The following is a 12,110-nucleotide window of genomic DNA, read 5'->3' on the forward strand; positions in this document are numbered from 1 at the left end:
GGGTTTATGCTAAGTGGTTGGGCTGGTAGGGGGTGGGCACAACTGGGAGAGAAGCAAAGACAGAGCCAAGCCTTGGCCTTTGAACTCTAGTGCTAAGAAGTTTGCCTACTGAGAAGGGTGTGGCTCCTTTATGGCTAGGGCTTCCCCTTGAGATGAATAGTGTCTCTGCTGGACCACTAGGGATCCCCAGGTGGGAGGCCAAAGGATGGAGACTTAGATCTGGAAGGCGGCTTTCTTCCCGCCCTTCCCAGTTAGCGCCCTTCACCATCATCAGGGCTGGACCATGGAGTTCTTGCTCAATCCTCATGCTGAATCTTGCTGAGACAGGCTCTCCACACACCTGCAGCACCACTGCACCCACCTTTAGGAAGCAGATGCCCCGGGCTCACCTCTAGGAAGAGCAGGCTTGCTACACTCCAGTACCAGGCTTAAAACAGGCCTCTACCTGCCAGAGGGGAAAAAGCAAGTGGCATAGCACCCTATTCTGCCTTCCATTCTACATCAGAGCATTGAGACTTCAGAGGGAGCCTGAGGAGCAGAAGGTCTTGTTTGGGGACCACGGTACCTCAGCCCAAGTTTACGGTGCCTCCGTGGCAGCCATGGAACCTGATGGAGCTTATCTCGCTATCTGTAAAGTTGCTGGACATGGCTCACAGGTCCTGCCAGCACCAAGACTGGCCAGGAAAGAGTTAATTGAGTCTGAGCTCTGGCTCCGGAAGGGTTAACCTAGGGGGTGGAGGCTTTTTGCTTTTCCTGTGGAGAGTAAGGCTTGGCTGCCACCAAAGTTACTTCCTAGTCCCTGCTGTCCCCTGGCCTTCTTCAGTCTGGGGATACAGAGGGATCCCTGCAACTCAGCGTCTCCACCCAGAGGTGAGTGCATCTGGAGCGGAAGGCAGGTGAGGATGCAGGCCCAGAGGGCATGAGGACAGGAGGGTACTTGTGGGCTGATAGCAAGGAGACTAGTGCCCAGCTACTGAACCCAGAAGCACAAATGTTGAAGCCCTCTGAATGGACAGGGTTGCAATTTCTACCTCTCAAGGGCTGGAAGAGGGTAGGCAAAGGAACAGAGGGACAAGACTGGCTGCCAGTCTGGCATGGGCCGTCTGTGGTCAAACATCAAAGCCAGCCTAGAAACCAGGGACAAGGCAGGGGACAGTGGACTATTTTGGTCCTTGTGTTTAGGGACTTTTTATAGCCTCCTTGCTCAAGGCTAAAGAGAGAAGGAGGGGACAGAGGCCATCCATGAGGTCAGAGCAGCTCAGTGCCCTTGTGGGACCTTGGAATCTGACCCCGTTATAGTCCCTGAAGAAAGAGAGCAGGGCACAGGCTGTCACTGCTGCCTGGGTCTCAGTCACTCAGACTCTGGGCAGACTTGCCACAGACTGGAAGTGTAACAGGGATAGGCCAGGGTGGAGGGACAAGGGTCTGTGCTCTACCACCTTCTTCACACATCCTTGCCCAGTCTCTTCCTTTTTGCCTCCAGGTCAGAGGTCCCTTCAGTCCCCTTCAGCTGTATGGGAACAGGGAAGTGAAGGACAGGGGAGGGTGTGTTGGGCCATGTGGGTGGCCCATTCTGTTAGCTGACAAGGAAACTGTCGGCTGTTGATTTACTGTCCCTCTTGCCCTCTTCCTGGAGCACAGGGGAGGTGGAGAAGGGTCAGAGGTCTCTGGATGGGAAGGGGGTAGGGACCCAGAGGGCAGATCTCTGAGCTTACAAGTTATTAGGCTGAATCAGTGGGGTGAACTGCTTTGTGAGACTAGGGGTTCCTGCTGGGCTTTACAGCAGCTAGAGGGACGATCTGACAGACAACCCAGGGTCCAGCTAGAGCTGCCCAATAAGGCAAGAAATCTGGGTCCCAGGGGGCACCCTAGCTCTCAAAAGAACCCCTACAAACTCCTTCCTCTCCTGGCCATTGTCCTGGCTTCTGAAATCAAAGTGCAGGGGTTGGACGAGATAGTGTCTATGGTTAGATTTTTCTGGACTCCCCTTGGCATGGGGCATACAGTGGCTGGCAATAGCAGACTGGTACGGTCTGGGGACCACCTCCCTCTCCTTCCTGAATAACCCTGCTGGACCTGGGCGAGGAAGCTGGCAGCAGTTCCTAGGGACTCCTACCCTATGGTTATGTCCCTGACCTCGGTGCTTGGGGGCGGGAAGGGTGGGTCGGCTGCAGCCAGCCTGTGGCTGCGGAACCTCCTTGTATTGGGCTTGAAGTTGCTCTGTTGGGAAGAGGTATTTTTTCCGGTTAAAGCCAATTTCGGGAACTGAGCTAGGACCCGCCTGATTTTCCTTTCCAAGTGTCCTGCTTGCTTGTCCCTTGCGCATGATCCAGTGGCCAGGTCGGAGCCTTCTCAAAGGGGCATAAATGCCCCCCCCCCAAAGAATTAGCCAATGCCTCTTAAGGATTGGGGAAGGGTGGGTCTAGCGTCTGCTCCCTGGGCAAGACACCGGTTGATGGGGGAGGGGTGAGCTGAGATCCTCTACCCAGGAATGCCTGCAGGAGAAGGGCAGGGACAGCCTGCCCTCTTCCACACAGTGCCTCTCTCCCTGCAGGCCCCAGGAACTCCAGAGAATTTTTCTCTGCTCCTCAGCTAATTGTGCATCCCAGGGTGTATGGAGCACTGACCTGCCAACTCCGCTAAGATGCTGCTGGCCTCTCCCTCCACACCATCGAGGGGACGAACCCCCAGCGCCGTAGAGAGACTGGAGGCCGACAAAGCCAAGTACGTCAAGACGCAGCAGGTGATAGTACGTCGTCAGGAGCCAGCCCTGCGAGGGGGGCCAGGACCGCTGACGCCACACCCTTGCAATGAGCTGGGGACCTCTGCATCGCCCAGGACGCCTGGGCCTGCCCGTCGGGGTAGCGGCAGGCGACAGCCAAGGCCTGACTCCCTCATCTTCTACCGCCAGAAGCGGGACTGCAAGGCTTCGGTGAACAAGGAGAACGCCAAGGGCCAAGGGCTAGTACGACGCCTCTTCCTGGGCACCCCCCGGGATGCTGTCCCGAGCAGCCCGGGACCTACTGAGAGACCTGCGGCTCCCGCAGGCTGGGCTGGATCCCCTGATGGTCCAGAGGCGACAGGGAAGAGAGCGCTGTGTCCCACGTGCTCGCTGCCTCTGTCGGAGAAGGAGCGCTTCTTCAACTACTGCGGTCTGGAGCGCGCGCTAGTGGAGGTGCTGGGCGCCGAGCGCTTCTCCCCGCAGAGCTGGGGCGCCGAGCACAGCCCGCAGGTCGCAACGTCGCCGCCGCCCGGCTCCGGGGACACCAGCGATTGGACATCCAGCGACGGGGACGCGGGCAACCCGGACTGTGCTGGAGGTTGTGGTGGGGGGTCGGAGGCGGCAGGGTCCGCACGGGACGGGCGCCCCTCGGTGTCAGTGGTGGAACGCAACGCGCGGGTCATCCAGTGGTTGTATGGCTGCCAGCGAGCGCGCGCTCCACCGCGCGAGTCCGAGGTGTGAGCATCACGGCACAGGAGACGGCTCCCGGAGAGCTCACCTCGTCCGTGAATAAACCCTTTCCCTAGATTTCAGTTTCCCTGAGCAGGCGGGACCACAAGAGCCAGGCGCAGACTGCGGAAAGGGTTGGGGTGGTCACATAGCCTCTCTGGAGGCTGAATGTGAGCAGCGATGGAGTGCAGTGGGAGATGAGCGAACTACTGAATAAAGCGGAAATAATCTTTAGTAAAAGGAGCAGAGTTTAGTTTAGCGGGCAGAGGTGGGGGAAAGGGAAGAACTGGTTGACGCGGCTGAGTGGGTGGTTTTGAGTGTGGGTTCCAGGCTGAGTGTGACCTTGGCCAAACACTCCGCAGTTCTGGGTTATTAAAGGAGGTAGTTGGTAGTGTTCTGGAGTAGTTGTAATGCCCGTGCAAATGTGCCTGGAATATAAACTGTAGCTTGCTTAAGTTACCCAAGATTCCTGGAGCTTCGCGCTCCCTCCTCTTCTCCATGGTCCCAAGGTAAGAAAAGCTGACATTTGGAGGGTCCGAAATGGAAATCATTAAAACTGGGGCACCTTTGGGTCAGGATTTTGGCATCTGTAACCTCCTGCATATTCATTCTCTCTCTCTCTCTCTCTCTCTCTCTCTCTCTCTCTCTCTCTCTCGTGTGTGTGTGTGTGTGTGTGTGTGTGTGTGTGTGTGTGTGTTCCAGACCAGCCTCACCCTGCTAGCTACCACTGAGGTTCATGTGATAATTGGGGACCAAGCCCAGGGCTTCAGGTAGCTAGACAAGCCCTCTAACAACTAACCTATACTCCCAGCAGAGTTCCCTTTTTCCCCTCCAGAACACACGAAGTCTCAGGTTTTCTTCACAGATTCTAGTCGAAGCCTTTGTTCAAGACCTCTGCCTTAGGTTTCCGTCCTTAACTGCGTTCTTCGAAGGTCACAGCCTCCTCCAGGAAACTTTCCTAAATTCCGAGTCTGCCTCCTCTCCTCACCAGAAGCCCCATTTTGTTCCTCGACAAACCTTTGTCTGGGACCCCCTGGTAGAGAGCTACCTCGTCACTCCAGTTATTTTCATACATTTTGAAACCTATGTGCGCTATTGGGCCACCTGCAGGGTTTGCTGAATGAAACGAAGCTGGACAGAGCAGTGGAGCAAGCCCTTTGGGGCTTTCTGGAAAGTTGTGTGTGCCTTAAATCTAAGGCCACCCTTACTGTCACCTGGATTGTCTCGGCATTTCTGTCGGGAAAGAAGGCGAAGAACCCTTTAGCTAGACCCCGCCCGAGAACGTCCACCTAAAAGTAGCCTTTCCTGTTGTCGGGGGGAAAAAATTACACAGTCACATTGGTTGTCGATCCAGGAGTTTTTTTTATGGGAGGTAGGGAAGGACGGGCGCCGACTAGTCACCCTTGGGCGCGGCCTTCACCCTCATCTCTGCCAGTTTGTGGGTGAGGAAACCCCACTTGAAGCCTGCGGCGGGATCCACCTCCCGCGTCTCGGGGCACTCCGTGGCCTCCTCCGCAGGCTTGTCCTGGGAATTCGCATCCCGCTCCGAGGTGGTTTCCACACCGCGCAGCATGGACGCCGCCTGCTGCTGCTGCTGCCATCTGCTGGCAAAGGTGTCCCAGAATCCCGTCCCGCGCGACTCTGTTTCTACTGCGGACGCCTGCGAGGAGGGGGGTGCCGCCAGCGGGCTGCAGGAGAGACGGGGGTCAGCGGGCTGGCCCGGGGTCCCGGAAGAAGACAGTGAGCAGGAGAAGGGACAAGTGCGATCAGGAAAGTCGGGGCAAGATCAGGGCACGTAATCAAAGGGAGGATTCGAAGGCTCTGGGGGGGGGGGGGAAGGTGAAGTGGACAAGGTCTGGAGAGGTGAACTGGGATCCCGGAGTTGGGTGGAGCAGTCAGGATTCTGGAGAAGGAACTCTGGTGCAGAGAAAATAGGCTAACAGGGACAAGCCAGGTCCGGAAAGCCAGGGAGGGTCTCTAAGAGGGGAAGGGACAGGGGAGAGAGTAGGGTGGGCTTGTTTGGGCCCCATACGAGGGACCCCACCCGGGGATGGGGAGGCGGGGAGAACCAAATGCGCAAAGTGGTTAGGTTTAGGATTAGGGAAAGAGGAATTTGGCACGCGGGAGAAAGTGGAGGAAATCTGGGCACAGATGCTTTGGGAAGAGAAAGTGGGACTGAAGTGTGGAAGGGCTTCAAGGGGGGATGATCATGCTTGAAGAAGAAGCCCTGCCTCTGGAAAAGTCCTCCGGGGACTGGGCAAGAAGGCAGAGGAGGTGGGGGGGAGGTCCCTGAGGCAAGAGTAATAGATGGGGTGGGGGTGAGGGCTGTGCTTAGGGCTGAGGGAAAGGCAGTGACTGCCCTGGAGAGGAAACCCTAGGTCTGTTCTCAACATCCAAGACCTTTCTAAAGCAGTGCTTTCTAAACTAGTGTGCCTTGGGGTACTCTGGGATCCTCAGGCCTCCATGTACACCAAGCAAATCAGGGGAAGGAAACTATGTTCCTTTGAAGGGAGAGGGTTTACCACCTATACCACCCTTTGCTGCAGCACCGAAAAAGGCCTCCTCTTGGTCTGTCCTGAGGAAGAAGGAGGAAACACCCACGAGGAGTTCCCATTACCTCAGTCCTAAGAGATCTAATCCATCTAACTCTGTTGTATCCTGATAAGCGGATGGAGCCTGTGGGGTGATGAACATTGCAGAAAAGAGATCTTAGGACCCTTCCAGCCCACCCCATAAAGCCACACACGTACTGATCAGCACAGGGCTCTGGTGGCAGCAGTTTGTCCTCGTCTTCTTTGTTAAACAGCGATGACATTGTCAGCCAACCTTTCACCCCAACCCCCTGAACCTGGGAGGGAAGAACTGAGAATCAAGAATGGACGCCCCACCAAACCCCCTGGAGCTTCACCATAGCCTCTCAGGCCCCCCAGGGTTGGGTGGAAGACTGGAGAACTCACCCTTCGGGCCAGCTGTGACATGGGGTTGAGGGCCTCCTCCGGGGCTTCTGCCGTGTCCGACTCCCCTAATGCTGGGTTCTCTCTCTGGGACACAAGACCCCCCACCCAGCATGAGAGAAACCTCATTGCCAGCCAGCACATACACACTCTGTGGTCTAAATACAATAGACACACAAAGTATACCCTCCTTTGCATCTCCACTAGGGCACACGGCAGTGCTCACAGGTATATTACGTAATGCTGCCTCTGCTCACATACATGGGCCCGCATGGTAAATCTCTGCAGACGTCCTTTAACACATACACTTGGCCACTCCCACACATACCCAAACACACTCACGAACTCGGACAAGGACACACGATGCTCATGACTACAGACATACACCTGTACGTGAGCATGCCTCTTTGTGGCTACACCTTTCCCTCTGTGTCCAGATGTGTGCGCTGTCAGGCACCCACACGAGGACTCTCGCGTGGTTAAATAATCCAGCCTGTCTCTTATCCTCCTGCAGGCAGCTAGCTAGACCTGGCCTATGCAGAGCACTCAGTTCCTCTACCAATCAAGTGGAACACCTGCAAATGCCCACACGAACGCATACCGGTACAGAGTCTTGCTCAAAATGCGTATCCACGAGAAGTCACTAATCCAGTTCACACATGTACTAGAGTCTCCACAGACACATCCATTGCAACCCAGCCTTGGGCATCAGCCTGCCTAGGCATATGCCTATCCACCTCCCAACCACGGGGCTAGGTCCTGCCCCAGCCACATCTCTTTGCCGTGACTGCTACTTATCACAGCTTCTGGATCTAAACTTGTAGTTTCTAGGTCCTTTTTGCCCTCCCCCTCAGAACTAAGTGTTGTCTAAGCATGGCTTTGGTGGAATGTCGCTTCTGTGGCCCGCAGAGTGTAAGAGCTATTACTCCCTCCTCCCGCAAGCAGGAGCGCATTCCCTCTCCGGGCAAGCTGTCTCGCTTCTGCTCAGCCTCGTCCACCAGAAAGCTGTGCTGAGCTTAACGTACTGTTGTGGCTCCTGCCAAGTGTCGTCAGAACAATCTTTATCCTGTGGCAGTTCATGAGCGCCTTGGAGCCCACAACTCCTCTCCTGGCCCCAGCTCCCCCTTTCTTCTGTTCTTGACTGTCTCTGTCATTTTCCTGTGCTGTGTGTAATCCTGGAATGTGCCTACAGTCTTTACAGAAATGAATCTATCTTCCTTCCTAGTTTAATACTTCCCTACTTTGCTGTCTCTCTGTTCTAGAAACCATGGCCGGTACCCACCTCCTCTGCCAGGTCCTCTTCAGATTCTCCACCCAGAGTCTGCAGCACTTTGGACTTGTAAGCTTTCCAGAAGGCTTGGTTCATGGCTGCAGCAGAGAGGGGCCGACCCAGGCACAGAAGGTGGTAGCTCAGAGGGCACCAGTGGATCTGGCTCCAGAAACTTGGAAGAACCAAGAGTCTGTCCCAGGGATCCGATGACTTCATGAAAGATGCACCATTCTCCCCGGGTGGCACAGTGCCAAGCAGGTAAACCCGATCCCAATGATTCTGAGGTTGGGACGGGCAGAAGCCGCCTCAGCCCCTTGCCTTGACCTATATTAGCCAAAGTTAATGAAGACAGCCCTTCAGAGAGTCCATTTTCCTGCGCTTAGGAATACTGGTGGTGGTTGTTCTCTTAAAATAGCTGCAGGAAGGGGGCTGGAGAGATGGCTCAGAGGTTAAGAGCATTGCCTGCTCTTCCAAAGGTCCTGAGTTCAATTCCCAGCAACCACATGGTGGCTCACAACCATCTGGAATGGGGTCTGGTGCCCTCTTCTGGCCTGCAGGCATACAGACAGAATATTGTATATATAATAAATAAATATTAAAAAAGGGGTAGTTCTCTAAAAAAAAAATAGCTGCAGGAAAAGTTTTCCACGTGCTGGGCGATGGTGGCGCACGCCTTTAATCCCAGCACTTGGGAGGCAGAGGCAGGCAGATCTCTGTGAGTTCGAGACCAGCCTGGTCTACAAAGCTAATTCCAGGACAGGCTCCAAAGCCACAGAGAAACCCTGTCTCAAAAGACCAAAAAAAAAAAAAAAAAAGAAAAAAGAAAAAAGAAAAGAAAAGTTTTCCACGCAAACTCTTGAGTCCAGGACCCATATGCTTGCATCCTATGACTGTGGACATACTAGCCATGTGTGCCTTCCTCACGGCCCCGCTGGAGTGGGCAGGCTCCAGGCCTCCAGTCTGCACTCTGGGCTTCCATTTCACTGCTCTGTCTGGCCTAGAAACCTGTTCTCCCCAGGGATGCATGTGCCTGTCTCCCTGTTTCCTGGCAACTGGTTCCAAAGAGCAGGAACCCTGAATTATTGCTGAGATCCTCTGCCCCCAGACCGTGGAGTTGGCTCTGACCAACCTGAGTGGCACCAGGCCAGGCTCCCTGGCCCTCTCTCTTCTCTAAGCACACACTTCATGGTTTTTCCCCATTTCCTTACCAGCCCTCTCCTGGGAGCCTGGTAGAGAAAGAAAGCAGAGACGGAGGTTTTTCTACAGACATTTCCTCTTGGACTGGGGATGTAGCCCACCTTTTAGACCGCCTGCCTAGCGGCCCTGGGTTTCATCCACAGTACTGAAAACCCAACCAACAGAGAAAAACCAGAAGCTGGCAGAACCCCAAGGGCTAGATTCTCTGAGAAACAATTCCACCCTTTATCCCATATATCTGTATGGGAGTGGAAGACAGAAGTGACACAGACTCAAGAAAATAACGGGGGAGGGGAGGTGAGAAGGGGCCCTTTGTTCGAGCCTAGGGGTATCACCGGGTGCTCCATCCATGATTCCAAACTTATTCTCATTCACGAAATACTTTATTCATGGCACAAGCATCAGTGTTTTCTAGAGACGTTGAAAGTATGCTTTACAGCTGAAATCCGAGGTGTGGATTTCGGGAAGTGATGATGGCTCTGGCAGAATAGTAGGATCCACTAACCCCAGGCCCGCCTCTGTCCCGCAAGAGCCCAGTCACTATCATCCACGACCACATGGGGGCGCTCAAGTCACCAGTCCGTCCTGACGTCATCACAGGCGGTCCGGGCAGTGCTGCTCCGTCCCAGGGCGGACCTCTCGTGACGTCATTGGGCGGCCCGGAAGCGGCAGCACGTGTGCACCTTTCCGTACTACCCTGCTCCTTGGCCTTGGTGTCACTGATCATGGGTCGCTCCCGCCGGACCGGCGCGCACCGAGCACATTCCTTAGCCCGCCAGATGAAGGCCAAGAAGCGGCGGCCGGACCTGGATGAGATTCACCGCGAGCTGCGGCCGCAGGGCCTCCCGCGGGCCAAGCTGGAGTTGGACGCCGAGCCCGACCCGGATCTGCCAGGGGACGGCCTGCATCGCTGTCTGGCCTGCGCGTGAGTCCAGGCCGGGGCCGAGCAGGGTCTGAGATACCAGCCCAGAGCGGGGAAGTCCGGGCAGCGTCTCCAGTCTTGGGACCCGTGGGTCTCTTCGCGCTCGGAATCTGTCGGGGAACGAGCTGGGGCCAGGGAGATAGGCATACTTGAAAAGCCTCACCTCTTTACTCTTATACCCCCATCCTACATTCCTGCAGGAGGTACTTCATCGATTCTGCCAACCTGAAGACCCATTTCCGATCCAAAGACCACAAGAAGAGGTACGAAGGGATCAGGAGAGGGTTGGTGGACGGTGCCATGCAGGTAGGTCTTGCACCCGATCAGCTCCAAACTCTTCTTCCTTCTCCCAGGCTGAAGCAGCTGAGCATCGAACCCTACAGTCAGGAAGAGGCTGAGAGGGCAGCCGGCATGGGCTCCTATGTGCCCCCCCAGCGTCTGGGCGTGCCCACAGAAGTGTCCACTGAGATCCCTGAGATGGACACATCCACCTGAGGGGCCTTTGGATGCAGGGCAGAGAAACTCCATGGACAGTGAGTGGTTCAGCGGCTAGACTGAGGGTTTGGGGGAGATGATCTCTTCTGGATGTTCTACCCAAAATAAAGGACCCGGACAAGAGGGTATACCTCTGATTCTAACTTCCCTTCCAGTCCTCCAGACCCGGTCCAGCTTTGGAAGGTACCCCCGCCTGCCTTCTTTGAATTGGGGCTGGAGTCCAGGTGCAGTGTAAAACTGGGGAATGGATAAGTTTTTTTCTGTGTTTCTGGCGATGGTGGAGACTGATCCCAAAGGGGAAAAACGTGGTTTTCTGAACTTGCAGCCCTCTCCCCTCGGTCACCTACCTCCGAGCCTGGGTGAGAGGCCGCCTGCTTCATCACGGGGCCTGTGATGGTTGCCGCTGCTTCACCATCTTCCACACGGCATAGCAGGAGCCGCCTAACCCGAGGACAGCCAACATCGTAGCCACAATCCCAACCAGCGGGCTCCGGGGCTCCGCCTTCAGCTCCCCAGCCACCTGCATCTGCAGAGGGTGAACGTGAAGTGCCAACTGAGACTTCTAGGAAGGAAGGGGATAAAATGGTGTTGCTGGGTGGAGAAGATACGGACGCCATTTCTGCCCCAGGGAGATTCCACCCCAATCCTTCTCGCCTCACTGCCCATCTGGGTCCTGGCTAGTCAGGCAGCAGGGAACGTGACAGTCTGGCCTTTGGGGGTATCAGCCTCGCCATGAGACCAGGAGAAAGTGGTTGGTGGTGCAGAGCTAGTATTTAGAGGTTCTTACCTGTAGCACCCGGAAGTAGCCAGGGGTCAGGCGGCGAAATCTCATAGTGGGGGGCACTGGTCTCCCTGTCGGCCTCTGGAGTGGGAGCAGAAATGATGAATTGCTGCGCGGGGTATCCCAAGAGGTGGAAATCGGGGCATCGGGGTCCCTGGCCTGTTTTGCCTGGGCACTATGTGCTCAGGATGCTCACCACCGCTGGCTCCCCCAGGTCTGGCAGGGGGCGGGGCAGCTGGATCTTTAAATCTGGTCCCTTCCCCCCTGCCTTGCCAGCCTTAGGAGCAGCTGTCAGGAGAGATCAGCATCAGGCCTGAGTAGCAGCTCCTCCCCCCATTCGCTAGAGGCCAGGCCAGGCATGGAGGCAAAGCCTTGGCTGCCAGTGCCCAGGAATCCAGGCAACCAGGTTCTGGGCAGGCTTCCTCAGCCCTGGTCTGGACTGTACCCCTACCTTGGAGAAGTCAATGCTACCAGTCAGCATTCAGCAGAAGAATGATGTGTTAGCCACTTTTCCATCTGGGTTCTGTAAATTCAACCACCTAGGAGGGAGGGGTCACTTCACCTTCCCCACAAGATGCAGTTTCCACAAGCACTTCACTTGTGTGGGCTTTGAAAGAGATCTGCTTATGCAGATAAAATTGTCCATAATGGCCGGGTGGTGGTGACGCACGCCTGTAATCCCAGCACTCGGGAGTACTCGGGAGGCAGAAGGAGGCGGATCTCTGAGTTCGAGGCCAGCCTGGTCTACAAGAGCTAGTTCCAGGACAGCTAGGGCTGTTACACAGAGAAACCCTGTCTCGAAAAACAAAAATTGTCCATAATGTGTTAAAATTTTAATTGGGTCTATTTGTGTGTGTGTTCGTATACACGTGTGTGGCAGTGTAGACATGGAGGTCAAAGGACAACTTAAGGGGCTCTCTCCTTTCCACACGTGGGCCGTGGGAGTCCAGTTCATCTCATCAGGCTCGGCGGCAAATGCCTTTACCCACAGAGCTTTTCTGACAGCCTGCATAACGTATTAAAAGATTAACTGATTAAAA

General features: G+C 55.4%; 3 protein-coding genes across 4 annotated transcripts; 2 read left to right on the plus strand and 1 right to left on the minus strand.

Annotated features, from left to right (window-relative positions):
• Positions 1-828: 828 nt before the first annotated feature.
• Positions 829-3,685, plus strand: Fam110d (family with sequence similarity 110 member D). 2 transcript variants are annotated; one of them, XM_026782187.1, is made up of 2 exons: positions 829-870; positions 2,555-3,685. In XM_026782187.1, exon 2 carries the CDS (start codon positions 2,645-2,647, stop codon positions 3,461-3,463), a length of 819 nt encoding a protein of 272 aa, XP_026637988.1. In that variant the 5' UTR covers positions 829-870; positions 2,555-2,644; the 3' UTR covers positions 3,464-3,685. The 2 variants fall into 2 exon arrangements, with proteins under 2 accessions (XP_026637988.1, XP_026637987.1); XM_026782186.1 differs by having other exon boundaries at positions 840-896.
• Positions 3,686-4,844: 1,159 nt separating this feature from the next.
• Positions 4,845-7,771, minus strand: C10H1orf232 (chromosome 10 C1orf232 homolog). Its single transcript, XM_026781897.1, has 4 exons — positions 7,688-7,771; positions 6,409-6,492; positions 6,202-6,299; positions 4,845-5,139 (listed from the first exon to the last, which is right to left on the minus strand). Exons 1-4 carry the CDS (start codon positions 7,769-7,771, stop codon positions 4,845-4,847), a joined length of 561 nt encoding a protein of 186 aa, XP_026637698.1.
• Positions 7,772-9,365: 1,594 nt separating this feature from the next.
• Znf593 (zinc finger protein 593) lies at positions 9,366-12,110 on the plus strand. The gene is made up of 3 exons (XM_005353078.2): positions 9,366-9,797; positions 9,995-10,057; positions 10,148-12,110. The coding sequence occupies exons 1-3, from the start codon at positions 9,430-9,432 to the stop codon at positions 10,287-10,289; spliced, it is 573 nt and encodes a 190-aa protein (XP_005353135.2). The 5' UTR covers positions 9,366-9,429; the 3' UTR covers positions 10,290-12,110.

The sequence above is a fragment of the Microtus ochrogaster genome, chromosome 10 (assembly GCF_000317375.1).
Source record: "Microtus ochrogaster isolate Prairie Vole_2 chromosome 10, MicOch1.0, whole genome shotgun sequence".
Taxonomy (NCBI): domain Eukaryota; kingdom Metazoa; phylum Chordata; class Mammalia; order Rodentia; family Cricetidae; genus Microtus; species Microtus ochrogaster.